At 47.5% G+C, this 20446-nt stretch overlaps 1 protein-coding gene and 1 long non-coding RNA gene across 2 annotated transcripts in view; one reads left to right on the top strand and one right to left on the bottom strand.

Moving 5' to 3' along the window:
- shisa9a (shisa family member 9a) overlaps nt 1–20190 on the bottom strand; it is a 196867-nt gene extending 176677 nt beyond the window's left edge. The window contains exon 1 of the mRNA XM_051933807.1: nt 19238–20190. Coding sequence (XP_051789767.1) covers nt 19238–19887 — 650 coding nt within the window. The 5' untranslated portion in view covers nt 19888–20190. The remainder of the gene's footprint in view (nt 1–19237) is intronic.
- Nucleotides 4393–5122, top strand: LOC127529625 (uncharacterized). Its single transcript, XR_007936253.1, has 3 exons — nt 4393–4507; nt 4620–4703; nt 4815–5122. It is a non-coding gene; the product is annotated as an uncharacterized LOC127529625 (long non-coding RNA).
- Nucleotides 20191–20446: the final 256 nt, after the last annotated feature.

Here is a 20446-nt window from a genome sequence, read left to right as displayed (position 1 = left end):
CCCAGACCAACTCCTAGAAATGACGGGGACCCGAGAGCCCTTCCGGAAGTTTCCACCCAAAATCGCTGCAACTCCCCTCTGAGAAGACATCATCCTGTGGTCTGGTCCTGCCTGCCAAGATGGTGACCATAGCTGAGCTCACCGCCCCATGGGAAGGAAGGAAGGAATGGAAGGCAGCCTTTGAGAGTAAGAGGGAGGAGGAGGAGTCCAAGGAGTTGGCAGGGGCATGCATGGAAGCAGGGTGGTCTAACCTGTACATGGATATCCAGAATTGGCAGAGGAGGCAAAGCAAGGGAGCTTCCTAGCTTTGGCTTAGAAGAGGTGACACAAAATAAGGGAGGGCCGGGCTGGATGGGGAGGGGCAATGTCCCCACCGCTGTTCCACCATCCCGAGAATCAAAGGGGCGAGACATCTGCAAAGGGCAGCGCCCAACTGAAGACCCTGCAACGCCAAGCAGAAGGAACGGAGAACTCGGGCGTCTTTACTGTTTCTTTGTGATTTCATAGACAGCCGAGTTAAAGATTCTTCATTAAACGTGGAGACCCCGGGACTAATTGTCCGTTTTTTATTTATTTTTTTTTTAAATATAAAATTTTTCAAATCCAAGCCAAAGTCTCAAGCTGAACTTGTTGGCCGAATGTGGCGGAGAGCGGGTCATTGTGGCGCTCTGCCAGTTAATTGCGGTGTCAGAGACATATTGAACGAGTCTAATCTGTAGATAATGCAGCCGTGGGCTGGTGTTTAATGTCACAGAAATGCCGAGGACACGTTTAGTCACCGTAGCATAAAGTGTCACCGGGGCGTCATTCATGCATTGCCACCTAAGTTCATTTGCTTTTATTTTTTTATATTGAGTCACTTACCAGCTTTGATGTCAAGCAGCTGCTGTGGCTGTGAACTTCACACAAGACGCCACTCAGAGGCAGAGACCACCGAAGGGGACGGGGGCGGAGCCACATGGCGGGACTGTTTTTTTTTTTTGTTTTTTTATGGCTCTTCTTGTGACTTCCTGGGAGTTTTTGGTCCCGTTTTGAATACTGACAGGAGGCGCTTTTTTGTGACTTTCACGTCAGCTGTTACCAAGACAACCTCCCAGAAGTCCCCAGGAGTGTCCTCGCGTGATGTCATTGGCGTGACCCTTTTAAAAAGGTCAGTTTATGCGCCATTTCGCTATCTGTGTTTTGCATAAAACTAAAGGACTTACAATTCTGACTCTTGTCTCATGTTTCTGGCTTGGATGAAGATCTGTTTGTTGGTATGATTCTGACCCCGGCGAGTACCCAAAATAAAAATCATCCTGCTTCTGCAGAACAACGTTTATCACGTCTAGCGTGGAGCTCCAGACGTTCTGGTGGACAATGTAAGTCACATGCTTCCTGTCTCATGTGGACGTCACATGCTTTTTGTCTAGCAAGGAGGTCACATGCTTCCTGTCTCGCATGGTGGTCACATGTTTCCTGTCTACCATGGTGGTCACATGATTCCTGTCTCGAGTGGAGCTCCAGTGGAGGTCACATGTGTCCTGTCTACCATGGTGGTCACATGATTCCTGTCTACCATGGTGGTCACATGATTCCTGTCTTGAGTGGAGGTCACATGCTTCCTGTCTAGCATGGTGGTCACATGTTTCCTGTCTACCATGCTGGTCACATGATTCCTGTCTCGAGTGGAGCTCCAGTGGAGGTCACATGCTTCCTGTCTCGCATGGTGGTCACATGTGTCCAGTCTACCATGGTGGTCACATGATTCCTGTCTACCATGGTGGTCACATGATTCCTGTCTTGAGTGGAGCTCCAGTGGAGGTCACATGCTTCCTGTCTAGCAAGGAGGTCACATGCTTCCTGTCTCACATGGAGCTCCTGTGAATGTCACATGCTTCCTGTCTAACATGGTGGTCACATGTTTCCTGTCTACCATGGTGGTCACATGATTCCTGTCTTGAGTAGAGCTCCAGTGGAGGTCACATGCTTCCTGCCTTGAGTGGAGCTCCAGTGGAGGTCACATGCTTCGTGTCTAGCATTGTGGTCACATGTTTCCTGTCTACCATGGTGGTCACATGATTCCTGTCTCGAGTGGAGCTCCAGTGGAGGTCACATGCTTCCTGTCTAGCAAGGTGGTCACATGCTTCCTGTCTTCCATGGTGATCACATGTTTCCTGTCTCACATGGAGCTCCACACCTTCCAGTAGCTCTGGCCTGACTTTTTGAGTTTCCGTCATTAGGTCTGTTTCTCTGTGTTTTTTTAGAGGCGTATCCTCAAATGTCATGTGACCTGTTTGTAACCGATGTGACAGGGAACGTCTAGGGGTTCGTTTCCTTATCCAATCTTTGGATTCCCAAAATTCCACCGCCAACCGTTGCTCAATGTCTCCTCCTGAGTTTCTTTCGGTTTTGACCTCTCACTTGTTCCCGTCGTTCTCGATTTCGTCCCACGTTTTGCCTTCGGTTTCTATTTTTTTCTCCCGGCTTTGACCCTTTTTTGCTCATCAATGTGCACCTCCCAGTTTAGCTGTCAGGACTGTAAGTGTGTGACATTTCAGTAAACCTGATCCACCGGGCACCCAGGGGACAGACAGACATGGCTACTGCAGTAGGTGCTTTTCTTATTTCTCTCCTTAAAAGTGTGTCTGCCTTCTTGATTTTCTTGACGCCAGTCCATCTTCAGACGGCGCTTATCTTATTTTCAGTATTGGAGAGCTGGTGATTAACCCAGCAGGACTGGGGGGTCCCTCTCGTTTGCTTATATGGTCCCCATGAAGGCCATGGCACATTACAGAAATCTGGGCATTCATTGACATAATCGTAGCCTGTCGATGGGTTGCCCCCCGCCCCCAGTCATCTAGTCTGACATCCCCAGCGGTTCACTCCAACTGGTCCACTACTTGCCTCTCCAGCAGCTCTGATTTTGTCTCTGGTCATAGCGGTGCCTCTCGGGGTCCATGAGATCCGACAAACAACGAGAAGAGCAACATGTAGAATGCAGTGTCGAGGAATGAGGAGCACGGGGGGGGGGGGGGTCTTTAGACCCCACAATACCAAGCAGAGGTTCATCTGTCTGACATCTCACAGAATAGAAAAAAAGAACAAAAGGGGAGGAGACTGCAGCTGCACTCGTCGTACCTGTTAACCCTTCATGTACAGGCAGCACGCTATTGGCTGTCAGAAGAAGGGGCGAGTGCTGGAAGGTCGATAAATTTCACATGCCCAGCGCTTTTTACTCATGTTGTGGTCTGGCAACGAGATCGGCAACTGCTGTCGGAAAGTCTGACATACCCAGTGACTAGAAGTCACAAAATGTGACATCGGTTTTACCATCAGACGTGCTTCTGTGCGTCTCAACCAGATGACTTAGTAACGTAAGCCCCCCAAAGTCAACGGGACAGAGCGGCCATTCCGATTCAGAGGTCATGAAGAAGCATCGCTAACCACCGGACCCTTCCAACATCTACCGTTAAAAACATCTGATTAGGGAATGTGAGGAGCAAAGCTGAAAGTCGCTTGTCTCTTTACGTTCGAGTGTAGCCCACCGTGCAGCGCAGTCTGCAGTGAAACACTTCATTCCTCTCCTGACTTTCTGGATATGCTTTTCATGGAGGGAGAACATTTTAACAGAGCTGCTCATATTAGAAATCGTTTAGCTAGTTTGCGCTTTAAAAGGCTCTCATTAATTCATCGAGATTTGGGCCTTGGGCGGCACGGTGGCACAGTGGGTAGCGCTGCTGCCTCGCAGTAAAGAGACCTGGGTGTTTGCTTCCCGGGTCCTCCCTGTGTGGAGTTTGCATGTTCTCCCTGTGTCTGCGTGGGTTTCCTCCGGGTGCTCCGGTTTCCTCCCACTGTCCAAAAACATGCAGGTTAGGTGGATTGGCGATTCTAAATTGGCCTAGTGTGTGCTTGGTGTGTGGGTGTGTTTGTGTATGTCCTGCGGTGGGTTGGCACCCTGCCCGGGACTGGTTCCTGCCTTGTGCCCTGTGTTGGCTGGGATTGGCTCCAGCAGACCCCCATGACCCTGTAGTTAGGATGTGGCGGGTTGGAAAATGGATGGATGGATGGATTTGGGTCTTTGACAGATTTTCTTTAATTCGAAGTTTGTCGCCTGCCCACAGACATTAAAGGTAGCAAAGAGAGAAGTCAAGTCTGTACCATCAAACAAACCCCTCGATGCAGGATGGGGGCGGGGTAATGTCAGAGCCCTCCCATATTCTGTAATCCTCCAATTACTGTAGAACATCAGATGGGGTGGAGTCAACAGCAGGACTCACAGTGGGGTGTGGACTGATATGGGTGGAGTTGATGTCACAGCCCTCCCATATTCAATAATCCTCCTTTTATTATAGAACATCAGATTGGTCAGGGTCAGCAGCAAGACTCAAGAAGGGGTGGGGCTGATGTAGGCGGGTCAGTGTTAGAGCCCTCCCCTACTCTGTAATTCTTCAATTACTGCCATAAATTAGATGGGGTGGGGCTTAGCAGCAGGACTCACAGTGGGGTGTGGATTGTTGTGGGCGGAGTTGATGTCACAGCCTTCCCATATTCAGCAATCCTCCAATTACTGCAGAACATCATATGGGGCGGAGTCAGTTACAGGACTCACAGTGGGGTGTGGATTGTTGCGGGCGGAGTTGATGTCACAACCCTCCCATATTCAGCAATCCTCCAATTACTGCAGAACATCATATGGGGCGGAGTCAGTTACAGGACTCACAGTGGGGTGTGGACTGTTGTGGGCGGAGTTGATGTCACAACCCTCCCATATTCAGCAATCCTCCAATTACTGCAGAACATCAGATGGAGCGGAGTCAGTTAGAGGACTCAAGATGGGGTGGGGACTGATGTGGGGGACTGGCATGTCCTGCTCGATTCTCTCTGCCCTTCTCCTTCACCAAAGCTCTGACTCTTGAAAAGTTCACCCCAGGGTCCAGGTTTTTGGTTTCATTCCGACAGATCAGATGATTTTCTCGACTATTTCTGGAATCTTTTACCGAAAAAACCTCAGGCCGTTTATCAGAGAGGTGCCATATTCGCGGTCCTGGAGGGACATAAGTGACACTTTCAGCGGAACAAAAGCCTGAGATGGACCGGCCGAATCGGAGCTCTCTCTTTGGATTGACTCCTCTTTCCTAGGTGGAATGTCGCATTCCACGCCCAGGTGGTCGTCCTGAAAGGCTCTGTTTTCCACGCCATCGAAGCAAGTTGCCGCAACACGGGAGCTCACCACGTCGAGTTAAACAGAGCCTGGCCAGGTATTCTGCCAAGTCGATTGTAAGGGCCATTCGCGCTGGCCCACAAATCACGTCACGTCACCTCGAGGCCCTGTGGATGCGCCAGGGGACCGTCCGATTTGTGCACGACGCGCTCGGATCAATGAGCTCAACACGTTATTTGAAAAGCAGCGCCTTTCATAATTCACTACACGTTATTGTTCTGTCAAATTAAAATTTCAAAGCGACATGAAATTTCAGAAGTCAAAATTAGCGATCGATTCCACAGAGGCCGTCATTTACCAGGAAGGTTAGGCGCACGCGAGTTAATCTCAATGACCGCACCTTTCGTGAGAATTCATTGCCATTTTGTTATCAGCCGTTTAGAAGAAGCAAGCGGGAAACCGTCTGGGTGGGACGGAGGGGCTGCGGCGGGCATCTAATTATGCAGACGAAAATGTTAATTAAAGCGGTGTGAGGGTCCACGTGCAGACAGCGGCGCTCGGCAAACGGGGACTGGAATTGGAAAGGCGCGCGCACGCGCACCTGACACGCCGAGGCGTCCTTCTCGTCTCCATGGCGTGAACTGTGGGGGGGATTTGTGGATATACAGCGCCATTCGTGGCGAGGCGACGACACAAAGAACTGCTCGGAAAAATTAGAAAGAAAAGTCATCGGTGTGGGAAAGGGGGCTAAAGGGTAAGCTATCAGGACGTGGGCAAGTGGGCCGTGGATGATTAATCGTAGATATTGATAAATAAATATAAAATGTGTGTGTGTGCGCACTGCTCAAAAAAATGAAAGGAGCCCTTTATAACGAGTGTAGAGCATCAAGTCAGTGACACTTGTGGGATGTTGATCTGCTCAGTGAAGTAGCAGAGGGGCTTGTTCATCACTTTCAGCTGCTTTGGTGCACTAGAGGGGGCAACACTGAGACGACCCCCAAAACAGGAATGAATGGGTTAACAGGTGGAGGGAGGCCACTGACATTTTTTCCCTCCTCATCTGTTTTGTCACTCTTTTTGCATTTGGCTACGGTCAGTGTCACTACTGGTACCATGAGGTGGGCCATACCTGGACCCTACAGAGCTGGCACAGGTAGTCCAACATCTCCAGGATGGCACATCAATAGATGGCATTGCCAGAAGGTTTGCTGTGTTTCCCAGCACAGTCTCAAGGGCATGGAGGAGATTCCAGGAGACAGACATGGCAGTTACTCCAGGAGAGCTGGACAGGGCCCCTCGTAGAAGGTCCTTAAATCCATCAGCAGGACCCACTGCTAACTGCTCCTTTGGGCAACGAAGACCAGGATGAGCACTGGCAGAGCCTACAGAATGACCTCCAGCAGGCAGGCAGGCCACTGGTATGAATGTCTCTGACCAAACAATCAGAAACAGACTTCATGAGGGTGGCCTGAGGAACCAACGTCCTCTAGTGGGCACCGTGGAGCTCGATTGGCATTTGCCATGGAATACCAGAATTGGCAGGTCCACCACTGGCGCCCTGTGCTTTTCACAGATGAGAGCAGGTTCACCCTGAGCACACGTGACAGATGTGAAAAGGTCTGGAGAAGCCGAGGAGAACATTCTGCTGCCTGTAAAATCGTTCAGCCTGACCAGTTTGGTGGTGGGTCAGTGATGGTCTGGGGAGGCATATCCATTGGGGGGACACACAGACCTCTACAGGTGAGACAACGGTGGGCACCTTGACTGCCATTAGGTATCGGGACGAACTCCTTGGACCCATTGTCTGACCCTATGCTGGTTCTTTCTGGTGCACAACAATGCCCGGCCTCATGTGTTTGCGAAAGGATGAAGGAATTGATACCATTGACTGCCCAACCCCAACCTCACTCTCCTGACCTCAATCAAATAGAGCACCTCTGGGTGGGACATTATGTTTGGGTCCATCCAATGCCTCAAACTGTCCAGGAGCTCAGTGATCAGTGATGCCCTGGTCCAGATCTGGGAGGAGATCCCCCAGGACACCATCTGTCATCTCATTAGGACGATGTCAGGCCTGGGGGGGCATACAATCTACTGAGTACCATTTGGAGTTGCTGCAATGACATTTTCGGCCAAATGGACTCACCTGCCTGCCCAATCATTTTCTCTCTTTGATTTTCGGGGTGTCCCTCTCTTGGTTCATCATGTTCATTTCCATCTTTTCGTTCCTCACACATCACCATGTCAGTCCACAGCAGTAGAGATGGCCAGCAGGAGTTTTTTCTCATTGAGATCTGATGTGGTCCTTTAATTTTTTTGAGCAGTTTATATACAGTATATATAATAGAGAGAGAAAGAGAGGCACCTGATGGGGGGGTGGGGGATAATCAGTCCGACATTTGTTTTAGTAATAATGATCTAAACACTGGGTACATCATGTGAAAGATGACTTGGGGACACCCCTTTGGGAAAAGTTACTTTAACAAGACATCTGAAAACAAAACTTCAACAAACGTTTTACTAAAATGTTAGTCGCCGTCTATGAAAATACAGAAACTTTCATAATAAGGATAAAAAAGTAATAACAACCGCGGTAAGTGCAAGAACTGGAGCTCCGCCACTTCACCTTCGCATTTCTATTCTATCTGTTGTGCCGAAGAGTTTCAGTGCTTTAGAAAATGAGACCACCTGTCAAAAACCTGTAGAAATGATAGATCGAGTGATAGATGTGAACAGCGCTATATACTAGACACTGAGATATGAAAGGCACTATATACGTAAATAAATTTATAAAAAGATAATATGAAAGGCACTATATAAATAAATTTATAAAAAGATAATATGAAAGGCACTATATTTTACATATACCTAAACTATACGCTAAATTGATTGATAATGCAAGAAGCAGTGTATACTAGATAGATAGATAGAAGTGAAATGCACTATGCAATGCATAAATTGATACACGTGACAGGCACTATATGCTAGACAGATAGATGTAAAAGGCACTATATAATAGATAGATAGAGATGTATTTAAAGCACTGTGTGATTATATATATATAAAAGATAATGTAAAAGGCACTATTTACTGCATATACAAAAAACTATATGATGTGAAAGGCGCTATAAAATAGATTGATAGATTCAAAAGGCAGTATATAATTGATAAGTAGGGTGAAAGGCAGTATACAATACATAGATTGACACATATAAAAGGCACTATATGCTAGATAAATAGATGTGAATGGTACTATATGGTGGCTAAATAGAGATTTGAAAGGCACTATAATACAAAGAACGATAGATGTGAAAGGTACTGTATAATAGATATGAAAGGCACCATTTAATAGATATATAGATGGATGGATAAACACAGATATATATATATATATATATATATGAAAGGCACTATATAATAGATAGATGTGAAAGGTATGGTATAATGCATAGACAGATACAAAACGCACTATATAATAGAGGAGGGGTCCCCAACTCCAGTCCTGGAGGGCCGCAGTGGCTGCAGGTTTTCATCCATCCATCCATTTTCCAACCCGCTGAATCCGAACACAGGGTCACAGGGGTCTGCTGGAGCCAATCCCAGCCAACACAGGGCATAAGGCAGGAACCAATCCCGGGCAGGGTGCCAACCCACCGCAGGACACACACAAACACACCCACACCCCAAGCACACACTAGGGACAATTTAGAATCGGCAATCCACCTAACCGGCATGTCTCTGGACTGTGGGAGGAAACCGGAGCGCCCGGAGGAAACCCACACAGACACGGGGGAGAACATGCAAACTCCATGCAGGGAGGACCCGGGAAGCAAACCCAGGTCCCCCAACTGCGAGGCAGCAGCGCTATCCACTGCGCCACCGTGCCGCCCATGCAGGTTTTCATTCTAACCCTTTTCTTAATTGGTGACCTGTTTTTGCTGCTAATTAACTTCTTTTGAATTAATTTTAATTGACTTGTTTTTAAGATTTGTTCCCCTGAATTTCTTCATGCTTCCTCTGAATCGCTTCATTTCTTTCCTTAAATGGCACCCAAACAGAAATGAAATGTGAAGTGAGGGAGCCAACAGAAGACCAACTCAGTCAGGGCCTCAAACCAATTTCACTCCAACCAGTTCTTAATTAGGCGCCGATGCTCATTGTTAATTAAGCCCATTCTTTAATTCCATGGCTCGTTGTGCAATAGCAGACATTTCCGAAATTTGCTCTTTTCTAAGAGCACTGTTAAAATGTTTTGTGGGCCTGAGCCGGATGAGCATTCCTGAGACCGTCGCCTTTCTTTATTTTTAGATCTTGTATGATGTACACAGTTTGCTGGTCATGTTTTGGCTCATTTTATATCTCATTATTGTTTGGCAGCTAATTAAGGAAAAATAAACAAGGGGTCTGACTCTTCTGTGGTGGGTTGGCACCCTGCCCGGGATTGGTTCCTGCCTTGTGCCCTGTGTTGGCTGGGATTGGCTCCAGCAGACCCCCGTGACCCTGTGTTCGGATTCAGCAGGTTGGAAAATAGATGGATGGATGGGTCTGACTCTTCAAGAGCAAGTGAAATAAAAGTAATTCAAAAGAAATGAAGCAATTCAGGGGAAGTATGAAGAAATTCAGGGGAACAAATCTCAAAAAACAAGTCAATTAAAATTCATACAAAAGAAGTTAATTAGCCGCAAAAACAGGTCACTAATTAAGAAAAGGGTTAGAATGAAAACCTGCAGCCACAGGTGCCCTCCAGGACCGGAGTTGGGGACCCCTGTAATAGAGAGTGGTTAAGGCTTTGGACTTCATACCCTGAGGTTGTGGGTTCAAAGCCCACTAGTGACATTGTGTGACCCTGAACAAGTCACTTGACCTGCCTGTGTTCCATTTGGAAAATCAAAAGAAATGGGACCAGTTGTATCCTAAATTGGATAAAGGCAGTCAGCCAAATAAATAAAACGTAAACTAGATAGTATTGACTAGATAGATAGACAGTATTGACCTCTAGAGTCAAGTCACACAGTGGCGCAGCAGTTGGTGCTGAAACCCCCAATGTATGAATTTCTTGTCACCTCACTCAAACCCCCGCGGAAAGTCCAAAGATGTGTGTTTGCTTAAATGGCGACACTAAACGGCCCCCTTTATATAAATGTAATGAATTATTATTATTATTTTTTTTTTTGATGGATGATAGGAAAGCTCCTAAATCTGCTCTGTAGTGGACAGCGCCCCCTTACGGTGCTGGCTTCTGCTTTGTGTCCTGTTCTACTTGTATGACGTTCTGTTGAAGAACGGACGGACGGACCTTCTGCAGTAGCCATAGGCGCTCACTCCAATGACTGCCGTCTGCTTTAAAGGAGCAGCAGAAAGCCGAATATCCTCAGTCCACCGTCTGCCCAGCCGCCAGTCTGCTTGAAATCTGAAATGAACGAGCACGTCTGACCAAATCCCGAAGCGATTTTTTTTTCTTTTCATGGCAAAAGAAATAAAACAAAAATGAAGCAATCGACAAAGAAAGAAAGAAATTGTGTCTTTCATTTTATTCGTGTACGTTTATTAAATAAGCCCACGCACTCTGAACGCGCACTACGTGCGACAGACACAAACCTAAAAAATGGAGCTGGGCCTGAAACGGCGGATCGTGGAGAGAACGGTCGGCGTTATCCAGCATGTCCAAATAAGACGCACAAAGCCCACTGCTTAAAGAGTTTACCACAATCCTCAGCACGAGTTCACCTTCTGGTGCCGTCAGTTCCTCGTGCGGGGTCTCCATGCGGGGTCACATTCTATCCCGGTGACATCGGGCGCATGGAAGAAATGAAACCCGGGCTGGCGCCATGCCACATAACGTCGCCACTCAGCCTAATCGATCAAGAACCTTTTTAAGGCTGTCTTTTTGATTAGTTTGACGAGGTGTATGGGGGGGGGGGGGGGTTCTGTTCGCAACCCCCCCGCCAAAACCCCATCATCCAAGATTATATCCGTGAGCCGCCCGTTTCATGACAAGTGTGAGCGTCCGCCATTCTGACTCACTGCCGTGCACTCGCCATGCAGTTCGCCTCACACGCGCACCTTTGGGAACGGCGGAGTTAGGAATAAACTCACGCGAAGACCTGTGCGAGCCCCCCGCCGCTTCACGCGGTCTTGAAGCTGGCGTTGTCAAATCAATTCAAGCCAAACCAGAGATGACATGGCGGACAAGGCGGTAGTCACCCCTGGACTGGACGCAGTCGCACAGCAGCCACACTCACACGGGATGACCTCAGGGTCACCTGCAGTCTTTAGGAAATGAGAGGCAAAGGGTACTAAATAAACGGAGAGAGCCCGTGCGGTCCGTGCGCTACTCTTCTCAGTGCCGCCCTTTAAATTGTTTAATTTTTCAATTTCCCTGCTGATGTGACATTGACAAATAAATTAACAACATTCTGTAAAGGACAAGTGACTTTGGATTAAACGCGACAGCAGCCGTATGACTCGCTCCCCGATTACCGATATGTCACCTGTCAGCGCACTACAAAGAGGCCCGCGCCGCGTGCGTGACACAAAACGCCGCTAATCCCGCGTGTAGAGCCTCGGGAACGAGAAAAGACGCCTCGAACAAGAGACGGGCACGCGCAGACAAGTACGAGCCTCGGAATACTCGACGCGTGTGTCTGTAAGGAGCGCTACGGTCGGTGTCAGTAGCCGTTCACGGAGATGGCTATTCTGTATAGAAATATATCACAACGGCCGGACTACAACCGGGAAACACCGTTAATCTCAAAGCACTCGCTTATAAATTAAGGACTCTTCAGAGTGATACCATAGAGGAAACACTTGTGGTAAACTTCCACAGGAAGTGCCCTTATTTATTTATTTATTTACATCCGTAACAAGTTCAGTAAATAAGCACAAACAGATAACAACAGTATCGTGAAATGCCAGCGGGCTCCCGATCTTTAAAATGACGCTCGTTGCAAACAACACCACCAAGTTCGGGCTCTCCATGGCCTGTCGTGTCCTGGCATTAAAGATGTCCGTCTTGTCCACAGATTAGGAGTCTTTGCAAAGCCCAGAGAACCAACTGCGACTTCACAGAATGAAAAGGCTACCCCTCGAGTAATGGGGCTGAGACGAGCAACCACACAACCCAGGAAAGAGCCGCAGGAGAGCCCGCACTAGTGAGCAGCGCCTTGGGTTCAAATTCAGGCCCAAGAACGGCCTGTGTGGAGTTCTGAGCGGGCAGCCATTTTAACACATCTGGATAGCATGGCACCTCAAAACTGACCGAGTACGGCGGTCTATGTTAGGGGGGCCGCGCGACGGACTGACACGCCGTCACAACTGAAAGGCGCTATAGTATAGAAAGACAGATGTGAAAGGCGCTATATAATAGATAGAATGATAAATGTGAGAGGCACTAAATGAGAGGTACCAAGATGTGAAAGGCACTACACAACTGACAGACGAAATACACAGATACATAGATATGTAAAATAGATACACTGTATAAAAATCTAATATGAAGGGCACTATATATTCAAAAACTATATGATAGATGTGAATGGCACTATAAAATAGGCTCATAGATGGTGAAAGACAGTATATGATAGGTAGACTGATACATGTGAAAGGCACTATATAATAAACTAATAGCTATAAAAGGCGCCATATAACACAATTTAATGTTCTTGTTTCGAGACACACGGCGATGCCGCACTTACTAGCTAAGACCCCGTATGTGTGGATTTTGTATGTGATTCCTGTGTTTGAATTTGTTGCCCCCCCCCATATTTCTCAAGACGTGTGTGTCAGGTAGAATGGTGACTCTAAACTGTCCCGTTTTGGGGGAATCGTAAGAAGGTGTGCCATGTGCTGCCCTGTGACGGCGGCTTCACCTCGGGTGCCAATTGAATGAATAGCCAGGCTTCTGTGTCGTTCACGTACTTGGATTAGGATTTCTGGGGGGATAAGGCTGAGTAGGAGAGTCTGCGTGAGGGTGTCGCGTGACGGGCCGACGTACCGACACATGACGACTGAGTCCTGCCTGTGCTGCGGCCGGGATATCCTGAAGCAGAATATGCGGGTTCAGAATCTGTATGTTGGATGATGGTGATGTTCTTTCATCAAGCACAGACGGGGTGTCAGCCTGTCACAGGGCGAGCACACACACACACACACACACACATACTTTGGCATTGTCAGTCCGCCTAACCTGCATGTCTTTGGACTGTACAGGAAACCTGAGCAACCGGAGAAAACACACAGACACGCAAGTGGAGTCCATGCAGGGAGGACCCGGGACGTTGGGCAGCAACGTTACCACTGCATCACCGTGTAGACCAATGTGTGTGAGTGTGTGTTTGAGTGTGTGCTTATGCTTGTGTTTGTGTGTATTTGTATGTGTACTTGTGTTTGTGTGAGTGTGTGCTTGTAATGATGTTTGTATGTGCTTGTGTGAGTGTGTGTTTGTGTGAGTGTGTGTTTGAGTGTGTGCTTGTGTGTGTGTGTACTTGTGTTTGTGTGAGTGTCTGCTTGTGTGTGTGTGTTTGAGTGTGTGCTTGTGTTTGTATGTGTTTGTGTGAGTGTGTGTGTGTGCTTGCGTTTGTGTGAGTGTGTGTGTTTGCGTGAGTGTGTGCTTGTGTTTGTGTGTTTGAGTGTGTGTGTGTACTTGTGTTTGTGTGAGTGTGTGTTTGTGTGAATGTCTGCTTGTGTGTGTGTGTTTGAGTGTGTGCTTGTGTTTGTGTGTGTTTGTATGTGTGCTTGTGTTTGTGTGAGTGTGTGCTTGTGTTTGTGTGTGTGTGTGCTTGCGTTTGTGTGAGTGTGTGTGTTTGCGTGAGTGTGTGCTTGTGTTTGTGTGTGTGTGTGCTTGCGTTTGTGTGAGTGTGTGTGTTTGCGTGAGTGTGTGCTTGTGTTTGTCTGTGCTTGTGTGTGTTTGTGTGAGTGAGTGTGTGTTTGAGTGTGTGCTTGTGTTTGTGTGAGTGTGAGTTTTAAAAAGGGACTTTGATCACTTGGAGGTTTTTTTGTTTTGTTTCAGAAACCCAGTAACAATTTCGCGTCACACCAACTCGGGTGCAGACGTTCGCCGTTCATTCAGACAAGCGGCCAGGACACCGCGGAGCCCCGGCTGTGCCGCTTTAGCCTCTCAATGTCCCGAAATCCTCCCTCTTAGTTTCTTGATCAGGTTGTTGTTTGGCTCCGATCGGCCTCCACGCAGCTCTCTTTTCTTTCCTTTTTTTAAGACGCTGAGGTTGCTGTCCTTGGTGCTGAACGGGCGCCTGCGTGGCTGATCTGAATGTTGGCGGCAGTGCCCCTCAGCACCTTGAAGTGTGTTCATGTGAGGACCGGCGCTATGAGCCCTCCCGTTGATTTGTACTTATGGACAAAAAAAAAAAAAAAACTTTCGATGAGAACAAACCCTTTGGCCCAAATTCGTCATCGTCAGAATCGAGAAGGGAGGACCACTCGCCAGGGAAACGGAGACGCGTGACGAAGCGCCTTGTAAAACCTGCGAGAAATTTAGTGCGCTGCTCAACGGCCGATTCGGCTAATTAAGGGTCTTGAGTGGCACATGAGGGAGCCCAGCGCACAATCGCACTCTCTCACATGAAACATGATATACAGGAGTAGAGAATATATTGATATTGATATAGATATGTGTGTGTGTAATTAGTTTCTCTTTGATAGGACTTCAGCTTCTCTCACCGCCAGGTGCTCACTACGCTGTGTAAATGGCCGTCCCTTTAAACACCGCGAGAAGCATGTGGTCCCAAGTATGGCTACCTTTTAGTGTATGTGTTCGTGCTTAAATGGCAGTGATGTTCTCGTTCCTGACCTCTCAAGAACAAAAAAATGTCGCAGTTAATATTAGACGACAAACACGGCAAGTAAACTTCAGCAGTTGGGGGGGGGGGGGGGGGGGGGGCTAAATAAATAAACAGACTTATAAGTGACACATGAAACGTTAGAAAGTGCCAACCTCAGGGTCATTAAAATGTTTCTTTCCTTGAGAAATTGTGTGTTTTGCTCTTCCAGTTATTAAAGTTAAAAAATCTTTCCCTCGTTGTATGAAAGTCCTCAGTCTGCGCGGTTTTCCTCCCACAGTCGAAAGACTTGCAGCTTAGGTGAACTGGTGAAGAGTGTGTGTGTCCTGCAGTGGACTGGCGTAGTGTGTGTGAGCGTGTGAGTGTGTGTGTCCTCCAGTGGACTGGCGTCCTGTCGCTATACTTGCTGGAAGCTCCAGCTGCCCATGCGCGGGTTAGGAAGATGGATGGCTGGATGGATGTTCTGAAATTCAGAAGTATAACTCATGACTGTAAAACATCCGAGCAAACGTACGTGTTGGAAACACACGAAGAAGACGAATTGACTAACTGACCATTTAGCCATAATCGGCGGCCATATGTGTGTCAGCCCCCGATTGAAATATTTTACGTTGGACAAGCAGCATTTCAGCTTCATAATTTGGGAAATAAAAAAAATAAATAAACGCGCAAACACATCACAGCACCCCGGGACTGCGAGCCACGAGGACACCTTGACGGTCCGACTGCTGGTCTGTTAAACAGGCGCATTTTGGACACCGCAATGGCCGCAGAGCTGCAGCGGTTAATAAAAACAAACCCACTACTCCGGGGTCCTGAATCGTTGAGGAGTCTGCACACGTTTTACTGTCCCATCTCAAAGGCCAGTGTGTGTGTGTGTGTGTGTTACCTGACGCGCTCCCGATTCTGTCACAATAGGTTTCTGCCTAAGTAATCCTGAACTGGATTGAGGGGATGTGAAAGTGGAAGGAGGGGAGCAGGTGCAGGTGCAGCTCTTCGCTTTTCCTTCTTTTTAGTCATTCAGCTGTGTGTTTGAGAGGGGCGATGCTATCCTCGTTATTTATTTAAAGAGCTTCTGTCAAAAGCCAAATTCCCTCCTGGAGACAAATAAAGTTCTATCTATCTATCTATCTATCCCTCTGTCATATAGCGCCTTTCATTTCGCCATCTCTTCTATCTTTTAAGGCTGTCCGGTTCTGCACATGTGGGCCAGTCTAGGAGTCTCGTCCTCCTCAAAGGCTCAAACAGAACAGACCTGCACAGGTGAGTTAGGACAGCGCTGTTGTGTTGTGCTGTTCTCTTACACCCCTAAAAATAAAGGGACATTTTTGGTTTGCCACCGTATGAAGGTTCCATGAAAATAAAAACATTTACTCCTCTAGATACGTAACTGTGTGCATGAACGGATGATAACAGATTTGTGAAACACCGCTGGGTTCTTATTTTAAACGAACTCTCGCTGCATACGACAACTCCGGCCAAGTTCAGGTTTTCTTGATCATTCAACTTGATAGTCTACTCGAATTAAAGATCTCTGTTTTGTCCATATAATAAGAACCTAAGTCCAGAGAACCTTTCCAAGAATTAAATACGAGGAACCTCATAGCCCAGTAAGGCGCCAGTAAAGAACTCGCGTTTTAAAGAGTGCGGACCGCTGATCACTGAGCCCATCTGAAACAGCAGCCCACCTCTACTGGACCACCGGAACGAGCTTCACCTCCGCTGTGCTCACAGGTCGCCATGCCCACTTGTGGTTGGTCCTCGTCTTTTGGCGTTTACTTTTATTAAGTTCAATATCATCCTACTAGACTTGTGAACATGGCCTCGTATTCCATGACACTTGACAGATGATGGCAACAATTGCTTAAAAATCCGATGGCCACAAACAAGCTTACGTAAAAGTGACGGGGAAATACTCACGATCTGTCTGTCTATTATATAGTGCCTTTCACACGATCTATCTATCTATGTATTAGTGTCTTTCACATCGATCTATTTAAAATTATACAGTGCCTTTCAGATTATCTATCTATCTATCATATAGTGCCCTTCACATGATCTATCTATCTATCTATCATATAGTGCCTTTCAATCTATCTATCTATCTATCTATCTATCTATCTATCTATCTATCTATCTATCTATCTATCTATCTATCTATCTATCTATGTAATATAGTGCCTTATTACTTCTAAACTGTTTTTGCTTTATGTATTTGCACCTTGTTAGCATACTTCGGATTATTATAATTCTTATTATTTGTACATTTGTGCTCTCTAGTACTATATAGTGTTGTACCGTGCTAGCTTCCCCTAAGCCTAACCCTCGAAAGCTTGCATATTGTAATCTTTTTAGTTAGCCAGTAAAAGATATCATTTTGTTTGACTTCTCATTATATTGTCTGCTGCTCTAAACCCGCAATTTCCTTTGAGGTTAATGAAGTATCTTTCTAACTACACTGTATATTTGGGTATGTTAGAAAAGTGTTATATAAATGTAATTCATTATTATTTAATATGATCATTTGTTCTCATTTTAGCGGCTCTTTATTTTTTACGCATCACCTCGTTCATTTGCTCAGAACACATGTAAACAAGAATTGCAGTATACGGGTTACACATACTGCAAAATAATAATAATAACGTTTAATGTAAACTTTTTCTTTAGGCATTTCATCCTCGAGTCTCCTTTGATCCAGCGATACATTTTATTGTTCTTCTTATTAAAAAGGCGCCTCCATGCGACACCTGTCGGTTTTTGCTGCTTGTAAAAGTTCCTCGCAGGTTGGACTCGCAAACTGCTCAGACTGTGAGTGGCACGTATGGCGCAATGAAGGCGCCGCATGTTGTTCTTCTGCCAGTCTCTGCCATCTTCATTGTGATGTCTGGGCGCATCTTGATGGCACAAAGTATAGCAGACCCTGCTCAGCTCTGGGTTTATGGTGGCTGTGCTGTCCGTGTGTCGCCGGAGCCTTTGTGCCGCACCAGATCGCGTCTTGCGCTGATGACAATAATGAACGGTCCTTCGGCGAGGCGCTTCACGCGCGTTGCCATTTTGACAGACCGCCGGGTAACCTTAGCAATGTCCCTAACGCCACATGCGATCGCTTTGACGTTTTTTTTTTTTTAACGTTGCGTATTTTTTTTTTCTCCGTGCTTTGTTCTCAGCGTTGCGAATCGTAAAACCGCGGTGATGGACGTTTCAGTGGCAGAATAGAATCGTCGTGTACATTTAAAACAAGGTTAGCTGTAGCTGTCATTAGGACCGCGTGAAAGAAAGAAAGAAAGAAAGAAAGAAAGAAAGAAAGAAAGAAAGAAAGAAAGAAAGAAAGAAAGAAAGAGCGTCTATATGAAGACAGCTATCATAATAGTGCGATTCTCTCACGCTAAGAAAGAAAGTAAGAAAGACTACACGCCAGGTTATGAAGACGGCTTATATAATAGAATAATTCTACTAAAGAAAGAAAGAAAAAGAAAGACTGATGTGTAACTCAATCCTCTCCTAAGGTGCACCGACGGCATATCACAAAGACCCCGATGGATGGCACCTGTTGACCCCACTCCCCCCTCAAGTGCCGTAACACACTGCGGGGTTTTACTATTACTATTACTATTACTACTACTGCTGCTACTACTACTATTATTATGTTTTTTCACTGTCTCGTTTTCTCAGCCATTGCACAAACACAAGGTGGCATTACTTAATAACATTGCAGCGCCGCTTTGTCGTTCCTCTTCGCCCGGCGGTGCCGCTCACGTTTCCTATCAGTGTCGGTGCCCACCGCTCTCAGCATTTTAAAATTTCGGAGACTTTCCTTTGCGTGGTGGGCTCCTGGCGCGTGTGCAGGGTGCCCTTCGCTATCTGCCATTCTTTAATTCCACCGTGATTTCAATTTGAATTCTAACGCAGCAAACCCAAGAAGCGCGCGCACGTCTGCACATTTGAACCCCGTCGGCTCTTTCAGAATGCCAGCCTGGCATTGTTCAACTCTTCGGGCGCACGTTGTTGCAGTTCGAAGTGGAGACGGCTCGATGTCTGCACACGAGTATACTGGAGGACCCACATGCAGTCACAGAGCGGGGGGCACATGGAGCGACATTACATAACTGGGCTCCGTATCGTATTCGAGGGATGTTTGGGGTGATGAAATGCTTCGGTGTGCCCGTTGGTCGTGGTCACATTTTTTGCATGCAGTTGACTTTGCTATACACACACGCGCGCGCACACACACACACACACACACATGCGCGCGTGCACGCACACGCGAGGCAACACGGACACCTTTTTGGTGGCGACCTACCTGGACATGTTCTCTCTGTGAGGTCGATGCGCCTTTTCCAGACCCAGTTTAGTGAAAATCCCAACCAGAACCATGACGGCGACCACTCCGCACACGATATACACAATTAAGTTCGTTTTATCCCTGGTGTGGTCGTGCAGGTGGTCGTTCCTTTTAGAGGGGGGTCTGCCAGTCATGAGCCACACTGGGGTGTCGTAGTTTTTGCAGATCTCTTGGTCCAGCCTGGTCGCTCGGAATTGACAGCAGTACCTAAAGCCACAGGTCCCGCAACAGAACAGGTAAGCTCCAGTGCTGCAGTTGAACGGGGGGTCCCACTGCCCCATCACGTCAAAGTAGCCCCGACATTTTTCGGCTGTAGGTGGAGGATCTGACGCCAATTGCTCTCCGTCTTTCGAGCCGTTGGAGCCCGAGACCACCACGATACTTCCCAGGTGCTGCCCGGATTTGCCGTGAGCCCTGCAGACGAACGAGAGAAGTTCAACGGAAAAGTAACAAAGCAGAAGCCCGAGCCTCGTCATCTCGCACTCCAAGACGCGAAATTCCTGCCGTGGAAAAGAGCGAGCGAAACGGCGCACTGTGTCACTGGGGAGAGGAGCGCTGTCACCACGCAGAGCCACGCAGCACGTCCACAACAAGTAGTAAACAGCCATTCGAGACAAGGATTGGCATCGTGGGTTTAACACGGGCGCTCCGACGAGGTGCCGAGCATCGTCCGCTGCGGCTGCGGCTGCAGTAGGGGATGCGCCGGGAGGAGACGCCGATGTTCCTAAAAAGAAGGAGAAAAAAAAAAAGAAGAAGAAGAAAAGGCGCGCTCGTCCGTGTGGCTTTTTCCTCAGGTGCTTCACGTGTTGTCACCGGAGAGGCGCCTCCGACACACTTGCGCTCGCATTTCTGGAAAGAAAAGAGCGCGTTCACGCTGTTCACCTCCGAGACAGTGGAGCTAAACCGGAATAGCGCTGGCGAGGGGGGGCGGCGGGGGGGGGGGGGGGGGGGGGTATGGGAGGAGGGGGAGAATTAGAGATCGACGAATAGCAATGCGCTCCTAACATCGAAAAAGGGGGTCATAGCAATTAAAAAAAAAAGGCAGCCGTTCATTTTTATAGCGTCTTTCATAACGGACGCCTCCTTTCACTATACAGAAAGTTTACCGATTTAACGGTAATTAGCGGCCGTGAACTCGCCCTGAAGTCAAGGCAGCTAAAGATGAAG

The sequence above is a fragment of the Erpetoichthys calabaricus genome, chromosome 11 (genome assembly GCF_900747795.2).
Source record: "Erpetoichthys calabaricus chromosome 11, fErpCal1.3, whole genome shotgun sequence".
In the NCBI taxonomy this organism is placed as follows: domain Eukaryota; kingdom Metazoa; phylum Chordata; class Cladistia; order Polypteriformes; family Polypteridae; genus Erpetoichthys; species Erpetoichthys calabaricus.
This window is presented reverse-complemented; position numbering and strand designations above follow the sequence as displayed.